Genomic DNA, 19834 nt, shown 5'->3' with positions numbered 1-19834 from the left:
AGGAACTGAAAAAAGTGACTTGATTATTAGCTGTCATTTCATTAAGTGGTTCTATTTGAAACAGGTCATCTTCTCAGGGTCAACTTGCTCTCTGTGTGTTCAGTTTTTTTTCTCATCCAACTTAGCACAAAGTGAAAGGCATTTACCTGTTTCAACACAGGACTGTAAAGTGCCAGAAAGACCAAAGTTATAAAGTTAAAGCTGCTCTGATTATGACTTCTGGCAATGTCTCCCAAATCCACAGCTTTAATCTCTTTTTGGAGTTTCAGATTTTAGCAAAACTTGTATCAATGAATCAAGAATGTAACTAAAAAATTTGAAGCAGTAAGCTTAAAAAGTTTTTCCTTAGCTGTAGAAATGGAAGTCATATATGGTCTCATATGTAAATTGAATGCAAAACATGCAACTGCATTATTACAATCATTTGTCAGGGTTAAATAGGCAAGTAATATGTACAGCTAGCTTTAAAAACAAGCTTCTAAGTCACCAATGAATACACTCTGAACAAATACCTAATTCTAAACTTCTCCAGGATGAGAACACATTTTTGAATCATACTCTTAAGGAAGATTATATGTTTACTGTACATATAGTTAATAAATTTAGAATGCATATTTAAGAAAGGATTGTGGGTTTAATTTTGGGTTTCGGCATAAAGAAAAGAAAAAAAGGAAAAAAGATTCTGTGGTATCAAAACAATAGCTTTGGAACTAAAAAAGGAGGAGGAGATATCCTCTGTAAAAATGATTGTTCTGTATCTTTTCTGGTGTTTATCTAGAACATTAACCTGATGGACAAGATTTCACTTCCAGAGCACCAGGTCAGCTGCAGTGGCTGGACAAAAGCACAGTTGAATCAGGACAGAGAGAAGAGAAGGCGGCTGAGCCTGTGTCTTTGCCTGGACTGGTGATCTGAATTGCGTTCTTAAGTGTTCTGTTCCACCAAAATGAATATTTCTCCAAGTAAATGATAACTGTAAAATGTTATTATTTTTTTCTCTCTGGATGGTACCCTTCTCTGAATATCAATTGTGCACTGTTAACACAAGTAAACTGGGACTCTTATTCTTTGTTTGTGATGGTACAAGAGGGCCCTTGTATTCTCAAAATAGTTATTTCTAGACTTCAATTCCCTTAGGATAGTTTCCTCTCTAAGTGTTCCTTCCACTTTTTTTAAGCAGTTAACTTGAAATAAAGCATTTCAAAGGATCAAATAAAAGGGAGAAATGGTTACCATGAAGAACATTCAATAAAAACTACTGTGAGAAAAAATTAAAATGTGAACAGGTTTTGTAGCTGGATTATTTAATTTTAACAACTAAAACATAATTTTATCAAGAATAAAAGCTAGAAACAAACTTGAAGTGAGAGCTTAACATGGCTGGAACTGTTCTAAATGCTTTTTGTGGATTAATTCTTTTAACTTTCTGGTAAGGTGAGGGGAAAATCCCCTAATAGAGTTTTGTTTTTTTTTTTTGTACCGGGGATCAAAGTTAGGACCTTGTGCTTGCAAGGCAGGCATGGTGCCCCTGCGCTAAATCCCTGGGCCCAAATTCTTATAAGTTTCACAGTAATTCTATTATGGTAGATGTGATCATTAGCCCCATTTTACATATAAGGAAACTGAGGCACAGAGGTCAAATAACTCTCCAAATGTCCAGTTCAGGGTCTTTGCTTCTACCTGTTATACCTCTTTCCTTTAATAGCAAAAAAATGATGTAAGTTTTATCCTAAGAAGACTATGATAAGGCAACATTAAACCTTTTCCAACATGGGAATACAGAGGAATAGTGGATGCTGGAATAGCAAGTGACTTCTGAGGATGGCTGTCTGGGAATTAACTCAGCTCTGTCTAGGGGATCTTTCCTATCTGGGAGTTTCAGAGACTGCCTCTCTGCTCCTCACTAAGCCTTTCCCTCTCAGGGCTATGTGGTCCCCTCTTGTAGATGGTAAACCCTAGGGTCACAGGAAGCACAGATTATCTTTGCAGCTACAGGACCTCACACAGCAGGAATTTAATGCATGTTAACTCCATTTTAAAAAGAGTTTAAGAGCAACCATATGATGAAGGAACCATACCTCTCTGCTCATGCAGACTGACTCAGGAGACACAGGTATCTTTCCAAATGAGAGAAGCCCATGGGGCATGACAACTATTTTCACAAGTGCTGACATGGGGAAAAGTTTTTAACAAACTGGCGACCTAGAATTCAGACACTCTCTGTGAGGGACACCTTACCATATGTATTATGTGAGACTACAGTAGGTAAAAATGAGGAAACACAGGACTTAAAGAAGCTAAGTAACATGCAAGGTCACAGAATAAATGGCATGCTTTGGATTTGAACCAGGTCTGATCCCAATTCTTCAACTCCTATACACTGTGTTTTACTGCTTCCCTAGTGAGTTAGTGCAAGTCCTTAACGGGGGCTTTGAAGAAACTTGGTGCTTGATTTTTTGTGGGGACTATGAAGGCTATGCAAGAGGAGATTAGTGTACTTAGTTCTAATTTGGATTAGATGACTTCAATGATCCTCACACTGCAACATGAACAAAAATCAATACTTTTATGAAATCAGGTCAACTTTATAATTCTCTTGAGTATGCCCAGCTACCCATTTGATACCACTGGCAAAAGACCACCCTCACATCGAAGTTCTTTTGAGGTGACAGGATCCTTGCTAATTCATGCTGCCTGGGAAACAAAACATGGTAAACAGACCCATGTCTTTTTGTATATTTATAAGCTCTGTAGTGTACGCTCCCCCAAGTGTTTCGCTCGTGTTCATCCTAGGGTCCTGGCTGCTGACAAGTACAGCATGCATGGGATGCGTCAAGGGTTCCACAGAAGCCAACAAAAGGTTCAAAGATGGTTGGGATTGGGCTGGGGATTTAGCTCAGTGGTTTCGCCACCTGCTGCGCAAGCATAAGGACCAGAGTTCGATCCCCGGTACCAAAACAAAAAAAGATGGTTGGGAAAGTTTGCTACAGGAACATTTATCAGGTGGCACATCATTTGTTTCTTTCAAAATCAGGGAGGTGAGTTTAAGTGGGTAGAAAATAGATTACATCTTCTGAAAGGAGCTTTTTCTTTAAGTCAAGTAAGTGAACTTAAACAACTATAACACAATGGAAAAGAAAATGCTAAAAAAAAAAATTCAATTTACTGAGGAGTTTAGTGTAAATAAGTAAGGGGTGTAGTATTTCTTGGTTGAGGGACTTTACTACTGGAAGTTAGTACTTTTTAAAATTTTTACTATGGTAAAAACATACAACATAAAATTACCCCTTTTACCATTTTAAGTGTCAAGAGTGTTAAATATATTCACAATACTGGGAAAAAGACCTCGAGGATTTTTCATCTTGCAGACCTGAAACTATTTATACATTAAACAACAATATCCTTTTTTCCCTTTCTTTTCAATAGACATTAGTCTTTTAAACACCAGTTATTAGAGAATATGGTAAGTTTCATAGCATTTTCTAGTAGGAAACTGAAAAGCACTGGACCACCTGCTGAGCAGACCTGGGCCCGGCTATGTCATCTTGAGCAAGGCTAACTGGTTACAATCTAAAACGGAGGGCAGTGATGCCATCCCAGTTTGACTGAGAATTATTGCAAGGACTAAGTAATATTTGCAATGAGACTCTGATAAAACCGTAATGTAAGACAAATATAAGGAGTAGGGGAAAATATAAATGCAAGCAAGGCTGTAAATAATAGAGTAAAATGAATATCATATGAGAGACTATAAGTAACACACAAGTTCTTAACTGGTTCATCAACTAAAAGTGGAATAAGCTTTGCTGCTAAAAGAGTCACCTCCTCCTTGCAAAACTGTAACTTTCCCAGGCCAATCAGAACACCACTGCGAACAGCAGAGTCCACAGGAGTCCCCTTTGGCTGAGGTGTGCTAAGTTGGGCATCAGATGTCAAGGAGAATCAGAAGGCCCAACGTGCAAAAGGAAGTGCACATGGACTCCAGGGAATACAGAGCTTTATCACAGGGTCCTCGATAGACTCATAAAAAATTCTTAATCTCTGATGTCAAATTCACTTATCTGTGAACCTTTAATAATTGCTGTTTTATTATTAATAAATCTATCAATAAATTAGATGCAAAAACAAAGTTTGAGGAAAAAGGAGAGAGCACTGGAAATATCCCAAGATTTTCTTTAAAAAAACCTCATTAATATAGTACCGTGTTTGCCATTTGCAAGGCAGGATCCATCAAGCCCAGGATTTCTTCATTATAGCTTGATTCCAGGCTAATGATGTCATCAATTACATCATCCATCTGGAAGCGAGAGAAATAAACAACAACAGTATAAAGAAACATTAAAAGAGACAGCCATTGTTCTTTCTTACCTAAAGCAATAATACTCTTTACTTAGACTCTAAAAAGTAATTGTTCTCTTCCCACTAAAGTAAAATTATTACTGAAGACCATTAACACTAATGGGTGATGATAATGATCCTTGCAGCCAGCATTTGAGCAATTACTAGGTGTCAAGCACTGGACCTAGGGATTTCCATGGGCTAATGTATTTGTTCTGACAAAAACCCATATTGTAGAAAGTGTATGGTGATAGAATGAGAAGCACCTTGCCCAAAGTCACACTGTGAAGCAGGGGGTGGAGCCATGATTTCACCCATGCCCTCAAGTGCCATGAACTGCCTACTCTAAGTAGAAAACAATCAGGAAACTTCATCTTGAATAACGGCTACCACTTCCTTTTTTTTTTTTTTCATTCCCTTCCCAGAGGAACAAAACAGAAGGTAATTAAGCTCTTTGGTCCGATAGGGTGTGTGGATAATGGATCCCATGCCACTGGCTGGCCTGTACTGATCTCACAGTTACTTGTAAAATAAGTGTCTCCTTGTACAGCTGCCAATGTACATGGCACTCCCCAAGGAGCACACAGGATGAGATTATCATTACAGTCTTGGAGCTGACATTCCCACTAGATCAATTTTATTCCTGAAGTACCAAAACATTAGTTATGATCATAAACAACGGTGATTACATGTGCATTGCACCAGATGCAAAGAGAAGTCTGTGAAAACATTTCTTTGTAAACACTTTACATATACCAGCTGTTTGTCTGCGCTTGGGTCTACAGGGTGCTTCACAGGTACCTAATGAAACCTCAGAACACAGAGGGACACTCCTCTGTATCATTTTGCTCCTCCCATAAAGAGGAGAGGCTCCAACCTTACAGGGTTTGGGTGGGAGTCCTGGTTCTTCCACTTTTTAGATTAAAGGCAAGGGGTGGGGACACGGCTTAGTGGCAGAGCATTTGCCCACCATGTGTGGGGCCCTGGTTTCTATACCCAGTACCACAAAGAAAAAAAGTGAATGAGATTAAGGGCAAAGTTTCCACTCTTTTAAAATCCTCAATGTATCAATCTAAAAAATGGGGGTTAACAATACTACTACATTAGTGAATATGAGTGAGATTTCCAAATAAACCTGTAACATGCTCACTGTGTCAGAAATACAGTAATCTACATAAACTAAAAATAAAGAGTGGATTAACTGATCCCCAAGAAGAATAATTGGCAGACAGTTTTGAATAACTGCTAGCATACTCTTAGGTTCTATTTGTAGGTATACCATTTTATTTGTTTTAATAAATAATTTTTGAATAGAGTTAATAAGTAGAAAAATAGGTCAGGGACTTAGGAACAACCTTTGTAACTTTAGGAAAATACAATTAGTGGGCTTAATGTAATATTTTAAAAATATTTTTTCTCTTGATAAAAGTAATGCAAATTGATGGTGAAAATATAGAACACAAGAAATATTCTACATGGTAATAACAGAAAATATAGAAAAGCAAAAGAGAATTTTTATTGCTTTTATTCTCCATTGTATATTTGTATCCATGTATTTATTAGATATAGTATAATTTATGAATTAATCAGGATGTCATAAAAAATTTTAATTACTTGGGAAATAGCCATTATATATTATTAAGCTAATAAAGTTTCTGAATATATGTTCTATGAGATTTATAAAACAATATACAGATCTCATACACCTTGGTGTTACTAATATCCTATAAAAATTGCTATCCTACAAATCTGCATAACATGGTATATAAATAAAATACAGCATTTTATATTTATTTACTAAAATTTATATATTTTAAGTACTTTTTAATGACTCAAAACAACTTAGAAGTAAAACATTTGATTTCCCTAGTAATCATTTTATTCTTAGCTACTACGAAGAAAATGGCCCTGTTCATAGCGTTCCCTACTTTTAAAAAAATCAATGGGAGGAAAAAAACCCTCCTTAAATCATCAGGAAAGTGTGATAAGCCACAAATATAGATTCTCATTACAAAGTGTTACATCCTTGGGCTGCTGAGTCATTCAGTACCTGCATACACGATGCTCGTGAATGGGTGTTCATACTTGGGCACTCACTCTCTGCCCTGTTTTGCTCTTCAAATTTATAAAATCCCTGCAAAAACATAAGCAAAGAAAGCCCATAGCATGGATTTGCAAATTATTTTTCAATGACATGTTCACATGAGGCTGATGGCATAGCAACAAGATGAACCAAGCTTTCAAACAAAGCACAATCTGAACAAGAGACAGAATAATGGAGGAGGGAATTGTGTCAAGTTATCTTGCTAGATGACAAATATGCACAAAGAAAAAGAGTGTTTGGTTTGGGCATAGGGGAAAGACTTCATTCCTCTCATGATTAAAATCAACAGAACTTTAAAAGTCACCTCTGAATGCTCAGAAACATTTCAGAGTTTTATAAAACTATTAAAATGAAGCTCATCATCTCATAATTTGGAAATAATAGGCATTAAATCACAAGTCTCCTCTCAGGTATTTTTATGCTCCACATTTTGATTTTGCAACAACTGAAGGTCTATTTGAGTCTTGTCTCTAATCCAGCCTTTACCAAAGCAGATTTAAAGGGCAACAGCACTTTTACTATGAAAATCAACATATTTGGCAATTAAACCTTTGCTTCTCTGTCAAAGGCTCTGTTAAAGACTCAAATCTGTCCACACACATTCCATACTTCTTCTTTTTTCAATCTAGGAGAAATAAAGTAAGATTCCAGACCTTCACAACAAGTGGAACTTCTAAACCTCCTGTCCCACACCTTTTCTATTTTTGCTTTTCCTTTTCCACCTCCCCTTCTCCTCTCTCTGCATTTTCACTGCTTCTTAAACTGAAAGGCATGGAAGGGAAGGGAGGACTTGATAATGAAGTTGAAGCAAGTTGAGAAAGCTTCTGCTCAGACCAGGGCAGGTCTCCTGTCATATGGAATATACCCAATAACCCAGTGACAGTGACATGAGACTGGAATGTGGCAGCCACACTGGCAAACTGGGAACAAGGGCTGGTGACTATGGACAGGAGGACAAACTAGAGTCCATAGTTAAAAGCAGGAGGAATATCAACAGACAGTTACTGAGTGTAAGAAAACAGGAGAGGAGAGGAGACATCAATTACCTCTTTATCACAGTTGGAGTTAAGTGTGAGCATAGCCATGGGGCTGTTGGGCGCGCTGCTCCCCGGCACCGGTGGCATGACATGATCGCCAGGCTGGTTTGGACATGGCAAGCTCAGGACTTGGTTGGCATGTTTATTTGCTAAAGTGGTAGAAAGGTACTGCTTTACCTGCTGCCTTTGGGCTTGCTGTATGTGGTACTTGGTGGGGTTTTCAAGGTGGGTCTGCACCTGAACATAGCCACAGAGGGAAAAGAAGACAGTGTTGTTATTTTTGCATATTGGAGGATTCTTCCTTCAGGTACAAAATTTGAAACTGACTAGTGCACCAGCAGAATAAACTACTCTGTTAGGTACCAGGCATGTTACTAACAGTTAGTAACTGATATTACTGAAAAGTTTAAAGTCTGACTTACAGGATTTGGAGTAATGCTTTGCCCTATTTTTATTTCCCTGAAAATTAACTATACAACTCTTTCAAACCTTGTGACCTTCTTCTCATGTCTAATCACTAAAAGTTTGCAATGATCTGTCGGGAAAAAATGTCCCCAACACACCTGAAAGGGTTTAGTAATATAGGAACCCAATCTCCAAGACACATAACTCGATTTATCTCACTTCACTTCACAAACAGAATGGGTTTGTGGCTTTCTGTTAAAATGCACGCGCGCGCACACACAAACACACCAAAAAATTCATTACGAACTAACTGTAAAATGGTTGTAGAAAATAAACAGAAACATTTCCATGTTTAAATCAACTAGTCGTGGATTAATTCCTCCCCCTCCCATTTGAACATGATTATTCAACATTTTAATTACTAAAGAACTTAATGGAAAAAGCAACTTCACATTAAGCAGTTTCCTTCAAACACAAAACACTCATATGCATGTGTTTTTAAAGCCATGACTGTTAATAAGCCACCGGGATATTTTTTTCTCTTTTCTTATAAACATTAATATAAAATTAAATTTTTTTCAAAACCAGTGACATTCAATTTAAAGTCACTTTTCCTTGATAAACATAATTTAATTTTATGAGCTATGAACAGGAACTGATGGAGACAGCACAGCTACATGTTAGGGAAATAAATTCTAATATTTACTTTATTCAAAATTATACTGAATTATTTATGGCACCAGACAATAATCAGCATTAAATAAGGATATTTGCATTGAGAGAAAATTGTTTTCTTATTACAGTTTAGAGAGAATAGTTTGCTTATTACAATAACACTAAAAAGGTGAATTCAACAATTTATTGCATTAAGATTTCAGAAACCAACTATAAATAAGAATAAAGCTCACCTGATAGTGATTATATTCTAGCATTTCCAGCATAACAACGCTTAAGGTAGCCCCAATCCAACGAGAAACTGTAGACTATTCCTCCCTCTACTTTCTGTAATTCCAATTTGCAGACTGTCTGGCATAGAGAAGGCACTATAAACAAGGTATCCTGAAACACCACCGGAAACTTTATCATAGCAGCCCTGCTTATAATAACCTAAGCTAATTAGTTATGCATGTAAAAATCTCATTCTCACAAGGGGCTTTTTTTTTTGGAAGCCCTACGAGTTTGGTCTTAAATATTGATATCATTTTTCTGCCTGGCTTGACGTCATGCTTTCTTTCATAAATATAAAAGAACCTTTTTAAGGGATGAGCTATCCCAGTCAAACTCACTGTCAGATCAAGGCCAATTCACTATTCATCTTTAGTTCCAGTAGTATTAATAGACAATGGTATTTCTCTTTCCGCAATAGGTTAAGAGCTGGATGGCCCCTTTGGAGGAGACATTCCCTAAAAGCTACTGTCACACATGAGATTTTTTTTCTAATGGCTAAGTAACTGCCACTTTTGACTAAAAGAGGACCATCTTTTAGTTGACAGATAGTCTATGCTGAACTCTCAAGTTCATCAGCCTCAACTTGCAACCTCGTCTCCACATGCACCTTATTCTTAGCTAGGTGGACATGTAACTTGATACTGACCTCGCATCAGGAAGAGGGGAGTGCCACCCTAAACAGAATATGAAAAACCACACACACAGAAAGAGAGAGGGAGGGAGGGAGAGAAAGAAAGGGAAGGAGGGAGAGAGAGAGGATGTATATGCAATATAGAAAATAGGAAATGTCTTTCCAATTAACTTTCAAATTAAGAAGAATGGAAATTTTTCAATATAATTCTTGATGCTGGAGAAAAGAATGTTATACACAATTGATACATTTTTATTTATTTAACAGCCATTGAAATGGGGAGACTGTTTTAAGAATGAAAAATTGAAATTCATATTTTGTCTAAATGCTAAGGATAATAAAGTCATCAGGATGACCATCTCATCTTGCTCAAATGACGGATCTAACACGCACAGAGAGGTTCACAGAGACATTTTAAGATTCATAAAGGGTCCAGACATGATAATGAGGACAATAGACATTACCAAAATAAACATAAAATGAGGGCAATGCGCATAATGTGCTTATTTCACTATTACACTTAAAAAGGAAAGGGCTACACATTTAAAAATAAAAGTTAATTCACTGTTAGAGTCTTCTTTTTAATGAATCAGAATTCTATGCTTCTGTATAGAGGAGAAAAGTGACTTGCTTTTTCCCTAGCACTGTCACTGTGCTCTTTTCCGTATCTAGGTTTCAGTAAGCAGAGGAGAGTACATTCCGCGCTTTTGTTATCAGTGCTTTTTTAGTTTTCAAATAAGTTAAAGGCAGATGGTTTATAAACACTATGCAGTAGCCAGAGGGTCACCCACTATTTCCAACCCAAGCAGCTAACATAAATGAGGGCCATGAACTGCAGGATAAGGTAACAGGTAGCAATGAGGTCTGTGGCAAAGTAGAAGATGCAACCCTCATCTGAAAGGAGCAGCAGATATAACTGAAGCCGACTTTGGCTATGTGGGTATTCCAGTCCAGTCCATCTAAATCTCCCACATTTTTAAGGGCAAAATGAACTTCTTTTTTAAAGTCCTTTAAATTAAAAAGAAAACTCAATTGTTTTATTGTTCACATAGTGTAAAACCCATCAAATATATCTGGGACTGGAATCAGCTCAGAGATTGTAAGCGTGTGGTCTCTGTTTTACACTGTCTATGAGGACAACCTTCTCACTGATATTCCCTGGATGATGAGAATTCTGCTTCTGAGAAGTCAAGTGTCCAAACCTGGGTATGTCCAGGTGCCTCTCTGAGAGACCACATGCCTGATGACAAGGGAGCCAAGGACTCAAAATCTGGGCTCCAGTTCTGGCTTTGCAGTTACTACTCTTGTGACTTCACGCAAGTCACAAGTTTCTCCACACCTTCATGTCTTCCTGTGCTCATTGGGATTAATACACTTGCTTCATAGGTACATTTCTGGCATTAAATGGGGGCACATAAAATATCTAAACCAGTACTCCTCGAACATTTTGTCTCTGGATCCTTTTAAAATCTTCAATTTATTCCATTTATGCAGATTTTATGCCTCAGTGTTTACCTTACTAAGGTTAAAACTGAAAAATTTTTATTGTATGCTTGCACATATGTCCTCAAATGTTAGCATTAGCATGATGATATCTTAACACATCATGAAGTCTTTGGAAAATCCTACTGTATACCTGTGAGATGAAAGCCAAAAAGCAAGACAACATCTTTATATTATTCTGCAAACAGCTCTGACTTGGCAAAACCCCTGCAAGTGTCTTGAAGACTCACAGGTTCTCTGATTATATTCAGAGAAGCACTCATCTAGCACATGGTTAGCCTTCTGGTACCTCTCTGCCCTGGCCCTGTCATGCACCCCTGTGGAGAGGTGGTCTGTGGCATACACAACTTATGTGTGTCCTGCTTCCCTCAACCAGAAGAAGCCAGAGAAAGACTCATACCTGCCCACCCTCCTTCATAGCATCATTATAAGGTTCAACAGCCCTTCTACAATTTAAAGTCCATGTCAATATAATTTTATATATTCAATAATCCACATTTGTGGCTTTTTCATTAATGGCTTCACTTTAATTTTGAAATAGCCAATCAAGTAAGTAGGCAAATGAAAACACATAGGTAGCATTAAAGAAGAGAGAAACATCTTTATGATTTCCCAGTAAGTTGTCCATATTTTTTACCTTTAAATCAACTATCCATGTTAAAGAATTCAGAGGGCAAAAGTTGAGCATAATAAAGCTAGAGTAGGGCTGGGGATTTAGCTCAGTGGTGCCACGTCTGCCTCACAAGTGAAAGGTCCTGAGTTCAAACCCCAGTACCAGAAAAAGAAGAAAAAGAAAAAAAGCTAGAGTATTTTATACTTTGTAATAGAGTGCTTACTGACATGTTAGCTGAGTTAAAGTGCAAAAATCCAAAGGCTTTGGAACTTTGCTTTTTTGTTACTGCTTCTACCCTTTTCTCTCTTTCCTTTCTTCATGCAGATTTGAGTTGATAGCAGATCTTGAATTAGAGTGGAATCATCTCTTGGCTATCACAATGTAGTTTTACCACTTCCTAGGTGACACTGACAGGTTATTTCCTAACAGTTTCCTCCTAACGAGATCCTAGAGCACATCACTTGTCACTGTTTGAGATGACAGCTATAGATACCACCATCTTGCTTGACAACAGAATTCACCAGGGAAAAAAGTATCGCCACCTGAATGTCCTGTTCTTCTCTTTCTATTAGCTGTTATCCAGAATTTGGATGAAATTGAGGAAAGATTCCCACAATCTTTTCAGTTTATAATTGATTTTTTAAAATAACTCAGTGTTTAGATTTCTTATGTTTAGGGAGAAAATTAAAGAAATTATCATTCAATCAACCGCTCACCACCACACCACCATTTTTATGTTTTTTTTAAGGGGCAATTAACAATTATCAGCCTGGGTGAAATGGTAAAACAGAGAAAGCTACTTTACTTAAACGACCTGGAGCAAAGCTTTGTACTGGGTCACAAGTGCTAAAAACCAAGGATTTTTTTCCAACTCACAATTATAATATTACCAAAAAAGCAAACAGTAGCCCAGAAAATATGTTCCAGGACATATACTCTTATATACTCTGTACACGGGTACCAGTCATAAAACTATAAGGATGATGTGATGGTTAACTGATTGTTTCAGTTTGAGTAAGAAACACCCACTAAATTGACTAAGCATAGTTCTGGGTGTGGAAGACTCACCCTAAGGAGGATTGTTAACACAATGGTATAAAAGGGAAACAAAGAAGGCAGGCAGGCTTGCTTTTGTTTCTTCAGAGGAGCTCCAGGCTTTGGGTTCACTTTGGATGTCCTCTCCTGGCTTTCACTACAGACCTTTCAGCCTCCTGATATGTACTCGCATGAAACACTACACTGAGCTCCAGGCCTCCAACTGGATCTTTCAGATCTCCAGTGTGTAAATAGATGTTCCACACTCTTCTACACCTGACCTTGTGGGTGGCCACTGTAAGCCAATCTTTTAGATGCTTATATATTTATATATCTTGCATTAAATCTATTTCTCCAGTAAACACTGACTGATATAGATGACAAGGATATTAATCCTGACCTCAGAAAGATGAGTCAAAATCAGATAAAAACAAAAAGCAGAAATAAATATTGCTTAAAGATTATAGACAAGGTTGCTAATCCCAAGGCCTTTTCTGTGCAACAAGGTTCTGCTTCTTAGCCCAGCCTAGCCCAGCCCACTCCTTGTTTTCGTATGAGCTATAAACTAAGGATGAATTTTAGGTTTTCAAATAGTTACAAAACATAAAAAGAAGAATGGTATTTGACGACACATAAAAATTATGTGGCATTCAAATTTCAATGCTGATAAAGTTTTATTGGAATTCAGCCATGCCCACTGGTTTACATATGGTCTGTAACCTCAGAAGATTTGAATAATAAAAAATAAGGACAATAGTGATGTGAATCTTGAAAGCTCACATGATCCTCAAAGCCTAAAATATCTTACTCTCTGGCTTTTTACAGAAAATGCTGACCCCTACTCTCAAAGAAAAGTTCTATCAAACTAAAATCGAACTTTCCTGTTAAAAAGAAGTAAAGCTTAAGGAAAGGAATGGGGTGATTTTTATAAAAAGAAATAGAATATGTATAAATAAGTTTAAAGTTGTTTTTCACAAATATTGTCTTAACTAGATACGCATCCACATTAAGAACACACAATGTGCTTAATTGATCCTATTTTTAACACAAAGAAATAGAAACTCTGGGAAGAAAGTTAGAAGACTTATCTTGTTAGAAACTACAGCCAGGTCTTATTAGTCTGGCCATAGTAGCAAACTACAGACACAGCTTCACTCCTGATCTGTTCTGAACTGGGGCTGTTAGTAAAGAGAGAAATGCAAACCTGAGCACCTAAGAGTGCTCACAAACTCCATGTGTGCACACATAAAACTATATGAATTTGTATGCATAATTATGGGTCTGCATAATTTCATACCATTTCCTGTCTTATTTGTAGGCTTCTGAAATGAGAGAAATGAGTTGTAAATGTATACAAGAAGAAACAAGAGCAAATCTTTTCTAAAATTCTGACATAGTAGAATAAACTGGATCAGCCCTATCAGAAATTCATAGCAAGTCTTTTATCTTTAGCCACTGACTTATGGCATGCTTTGGTTTTAGGACAAATAATATTTAGTGGTCCTAGAAAAAAGATTCGCATAAACTCTAATACATAATTTTTCCTGTCTAAACCAAAACTCATGAGAATAAAAAGAATACCATGTTTCATCTCAGCCAGACAGAAGTAGGAGATATTTGAGAGTGGTAGCTGCCTGCTTCCACAGTATTTATAATCCTCGAATAAAAACACCACTTTCAGAATCAAATTCCTATGGGAAAAGAAGCAACAAGACCCAAAGGACTTAACGCATTACAAGCTCTAAGAGAAAACATGCATTTAGAAGTTCTACACTGAGGATCTCATCAATCCTTATGTATGGGAATGTCATATTAAATAGGAACATTTTTTAAAAATATAGAAAACAGAATCAGTATTCATTTATTCCAAACAGTCTACCATGTACCAGACACTATCATTTTATATTATTTCCTAGCTTAGGTCAATTCAAAATACAACTAAGAAAGACATCATTTGAATAACCATATAAAATATTCTTTCAAAACTCTATGCATAGTTTTGTTTTTTAATTATATGATGACAACTTCTGATTGACCACAGAAACAATTCTTGAAGAGATCTGATTTTGACAATTTTAACTTTTTATTGTGAGTGGTTTTCATGAAGAAATATACCCAGTTGTCCTCGTGTTATGCACAAATAAATACAGGATTGGGTACAAATCTTAGCGTTCATGGAAATCCCCTGGGGACATTGTTAAATGCAGAATGTGGTTTCATAGGTCAAGATGGAGCCCGGGATTCTGCATTTCAAACAAATTCTCAAAAATATCAACCCAACTGGGCCAGGGAAAGCACTAAACCCTACAGAGCAAAGCTTTACTATGTTCTTATATGGACTTCTGCTCCATCAAAAGAGTCACCATTTAGTAAATACTGTTAAATAATGCTTACACACCAACTAAATGCCAGGCAACTGAATCTTCACAGGTTCAGGGAAGGGCCTTGCAGTGAATGTGACCTTTAAGCACAGATCTGAAGTTGGTGAGAAGAGCCAGGTGGATTGAGAGGAGGAGCATCCCAGCTCAGTGCTGAAGCATTCTGGTGGGAATAAGCTTTGGGTGTTGCAGGAACACCAAAGAGGCTCTTAATCTATGTTCTTTACTTGGCATCCAATTCACACTATACTCACTAGGTCTTGCTCTTATTTCCACCATCATTTCTTCTCAGTCTCTTTTGCTAGTTTCTCCCATTCTTTTCTTATATGTCAGAGGGTGTCGAAGCTCAGAGCTTGATTTCATCTATCTATACTCACAGCACTGGTGATCTAAGCCAGTGGATGTAAAGTTCCCAGGCCAGACTTATCTAAACCCCAGACTCACTTCCACCTGTCTACTCAACAGAACTATCAGTAGGCCTGTGGACATTTCATACCTACTATGTTCATCATACTCTTCAAATCAGCACCTCCCACAATCTTTTCCATCTCAATAGTGAAAAACCCTATTTTTTATTAGGTTAAATCATGAAGTTGTTTGGATTCATTTGTAGGTTAAAAACAGTCTTTGCATGATTTAATGTACCTGTTCAATTCAAAACTCTTGATCATCTCTGACTCCTTATTTCCCTCATATCCTATATCTAATTTATCAAGAAGGATTGACTCCACCCTCAGAAATATGTACAGATTTTGACTAATGTTCACCTCTACTGTTACACCTGATCCAAGCTATTATAATTTTTCATTCAGGTGACTGAAAGTCTCTTGGCACCTCTATCTGCTTCTGTGTTTGGCCCCTGACAGTCAATATTCAATACAATGGCCAGAGGGATCTTTGTCATATATGTCACATTATGTCAGTCCTCTGCTAAATGAAATAAAACAGAATAAAAACCAATTGTGATTAATACCTCCCTACATATTTTTAAGGAAAAAAAAGTACAATGGCCTACAAGTCTTTCAACTAATATTACTTACTCAGCTTGATAGAAATGCACATTCTGGAACTTCAAACCAGAGTCAATGAATCAGAATCTCTGGACATAGGGCCCAAAAATCTGTATTAGCTAGTTAGTTTTCCAAGGGAATTGTTATACACACCAGAGTTTGATAAACCCTACCCATCATGCTTACTTCTCCACCCCACCCTGAGATCACTACCTCTTTGACTTTTCCTCCTATTAATTATCCTGAGTACTTACTCAAATTCCCTTCTGTGTCATGCCATCATGTGTGATCCTCCATACTCTCACTCTGCTTTGTCTAGAATATGACCAGGTACATGGCACTCTGCAAATCTTCAGTGAATGAAGGAGTAATGGTGCCAATGTGGCTGACATATATGGAGGATGGGGAGAGTAGAAGTTATGGATGAGGGCCAGATTGTGCAGGGTCTTGTAGGGATTCCTGGCAAGGATCTTCACAGCTTCTGGAAATTAAGGGGAGATGTAAGAGTCCCTCACTCATCCTGAGTAGTTCAGAAAGCTCCAGAGGAACTGTCTACAGGCCAGGCAGTGAGTCCATAGCCTACTCCAAGAGATACAGTAGTTTCCTTTTCTCCAGGGTCTGTGCAAAGATGGACATTTCCTATGGCTGTCATCTAGGAATTATTAAAGCCAGTAGGGCCCTGGGTTGAAAAAAAACATATAACCAGATTTGCCTTAATGTCTCACTGTAGATCCCTCCATAGGTTACAGTTACAGCAGAGGTCCCCTGGTGGTAGTTCATGGGAAGGAAATGGGTATGACTTACTGGCCAACACAGTGGTGTTATATATTTTTGTCACTGACAATTAAAAACTGGAGAATTAAGATGTGTTACGTACATGTACCAACTCCTCATAAGGAATGTTGTAACCATTATGTACTACTAATGGGTACTAATTTAAAAAATTGAAAAAACAATTAAAACCTAGGAGACTTCACATTGAAATTTGGATTTCTGGTTGTTCTTAAATCATATAATTTAGCAATACTGAACTATACCTCAGTAGGCCAGTAACCAGGCATAGTTGAGAAGCAGCTTCCTGTGTGATCAAGTGCTTACTCTTTATTCTGCCACTTTCCCACCACTCTATTTTTAGACTGACAACTGGCCTGCTTCACTCCTTAACCTGTCTGATTTCTGAGGGCATTTAAATTTGCAAATGCCTCCACTCTTTTGCAGGACACATTCCTGGAAGTACAGTGGTTCCAAATCTGATGAAAATGTAAATGGTATAAGTATGTTTAGAAAGCCACATGAAATGAACAATCTCATCTGTCAAAATCAAATGTAGAACTTTAACATATAAAATAAATTGATGTAAACTTTTAAAACACACATACACAGCCAACAGCTACTGCTCTTTTCAAGAACTTTTTCTAAGGAGATCATCAGGTCTGGGAGCCAAGGTTTATGTCAAGGGTGTCTATCAGAGCATCATCTATAAGAGATGCAGGGCACTCCCATGCTAGGGCACTCCATCAACTTCTTCAAGCAAATTTTATTGTAATATTCAATGTATAGTCTATAACTAATTTCAAGTTATAACAGTTAAAGACAGAGGTAACAAAACTTATGACCTCAAAAGACTAAAATCCATTAATTTCTTTTTGTCATTTTTTTTCCTTGTTTTGAGACAGGGTCTCACTGAGTCATTAAGTTGCTCAGGCTGGGCCCAAACTTGGGATCCACTGCCTCAGAATGCTGGGATGATTATAGGTGTGTGCCACCATACCCAGACCATTAGTTTCTAATAACAACAAAAAATATGGAAATAAATATATAACAAGAGGCAATGTATTAAATTAACTGTGAGGCAGCCATATAGTTTAGGCTTCTTAACCTGAGCACTACACTGGAGCCAAGTAACTTTTTGTGGTAAAGGCTGATTTGTGCACCACAGGACATTTACCAGCATCTCTAGTCTCTCCCTATTAGATGCCAATGACCCAGCAACCCCTTGAGATGACCACAAATGCCTCCAGTCCTTGCCAGATCCCTTCTGGGGAGTAAAAATGCCTCACACTGAGAGCTACTGTATCCATAGCACACAGGTAGATATTATACAGTCATTGAAATCTACATTTTATAAAATATTTAAAGACAGGAAAAGTTTAACTGAAGTGGGAACACAGAGAAGGTTAAAAACACTGTATATGTTGCTATCCTCAATCAATTTAACATGTTATTTATACATATGCAGAAAAAAAGAGAAAAAAACTAATGACAAATCATTCAGCAAAGCCTTAATAATGATGATCCCTGGATGATAACATAGGCAACTAATATTTTATTTATTCTTTTCTACGTTTACTATAATGTACAATGGACTATTTTGTAATAAAATTCTAAATTCCACAAAAACAAAAATTTACAGATCTGGGTAAATAAAAATATATTCAGGCAGAATTCCTCTATTGAAAGTTTTGTAAACAAGCAATAAACTCAGGAAGTTGATACACAATGGTAAAATTTCCCATGTTTCATGTTTCTTCTAGAAATATGTGATCAGATTAAGAGGACCCTGTTGTTTATGAAATCTCTAGTCTAACATTTGAGCCCAGTTAACATTTGTATAATATCTGACACATTTTCACAGTTTTGTAAAGGGCTGCGATTATGTGCTTCAGTGGTACCCTTATAATAGACCATTGTAAGGAGCAGCCATGCCCCCCAGCCCCCCATGGGAGCTTCAAGGGCAGCACCCCACGTGCTAGAACTTTCTCATGTGCCCTAATTCATTGCTGCCTCAGAATTGCAGAGGTCTTTTTGTCTTAGTATTCCCCTCAAATGCGCCCATTGTTCACAGTTGATCGGGTATTAGCGATGATTATAGGCTAGGAGCACAGCTCCTTTTCATAAGGACTGACACTCAAGAAACTGGCAGCGGTGGAGTTTGTCGAGATGAAAACATTGCCTTGGGACTAAGCAAAAGGTCAGTGGGCAAGCCCTCAGTTGAGACAAGAGCTGAACGCTGCTGGTTTGAAGGTCAAGTCCACACGAGCTTCAAACTGGCAAAAAGCAGCTGCCTCATAACGACACAGACTTCAGAGCTTGTATCATGAGACTTAGGGGTCCTACTGGTTTATGAGAAATTGCACTGTCTGAGGCAATTCCTAAGATGTGCTTTATAGATTATGTGAGGACAAAATTCCAGGTTCTATAATAGCAGCAGCTCAGGGGCTAGCTGACTGGACCAGGCACTGCTCTGAGAAGTTAGGTGCAAGCACACTGTAACTCTTCCAAGCATTATTTATTCAATCAATCAGTATTTGTTGATCACTGTTCTAGTATTTGCTGAGCAATGCATGAGCAGTAACTAAAGCAAAGCCCCTGATCCCATGAAAATCATATTTAAGTTGAGGAAGGAGAGACAAGCATGAAGCAATGAAAGCAAAAAGAAACACGAATCCCATATACAAGGGCAAAGCAGCAAAGAACACAAAGCCTCTGACAAGCCATAACCCTAACCAAAATCATGACAACAAGCCAGCTACAGTAGAGACCAGAAGAAATAATTGGAGCCTGCAGTGGGAGCAGCTTGGCACACTAGAGGAGAAAGAACCAGATCAACAAAGTTGGCATGGCTGCTGCAGGGAGAGAGGGAACCAGGGCTGGATGGTGTGGAGCTTTGCAGGGCCCTGGAGTCTGTGTTTTCTTCTTTGCTACTTAGAAGAAACCAATGAAAGGTATTTAACAGAAAAATGACATAATTTGATGGACATTTTCAAAACATCTATTAGGGACTGATGTGGATGGGCAGTAAGAGTGGACATAGGAGGGTTCTGGAGCCAGA

At 37.7% G+C, this 19834-nt stretch overlaps 1 protein-coding gene across 9 annotated transcripts in view; it reads right to left on the bottom strand.

Moving 5' to 3' along the window:
* Positions 1–19834, bottom strand: part of Mitf (melanocyte inducing transcription factor) — a 222621-nt gene that overhangs the window by 33893 nt on the left and 168894 nt on the right. For 6 of the 9 annotated variants that reach the window (XM_004854190.3, XM_004854191.3, XM_087182011.1 and 3 more), the window contains 3 exons: positions 7489–7716; positions 6389–6472; positions 4202–4297 (listed from right to left, as the gene is read on the bottom strand). In XM_004854190.3, coding sequence (XP_004854247.1) covers positions 4202–4297; positions 6389–6472; positions 7489–7716 — 408 coding nt within the window. The remainder of the gene's footprint in view (positions 1–4201; positions 4298–6388; positions 6473–7488; positions 7717–19834) is intronic. The other 3 variants (XM_013075660.3, XM_087182013.1, XM_021266028.2) reach the window with 2 other exon arrangements.

This window comes from Heterocephalus glaber, unplaced genomic scaffold (genome assembly GCF_053883595.1).
Source record: "Heterocephalus glaber isolate CG9 unplaced genomic scaffold, H.glaber_assembly_v1.0 deba00001472, whole genome shotgun sequence".
Classification (NCBI taxonomy): Eukaryota; Metazoa; Chordata; class Mammalia; order Rodentia; family Bathyergidae; genus Heterocephalus; species Heterocephalus glaber.
This window is presented reverse-complemented; position numbering and strand designations above follow the sequence as displayed.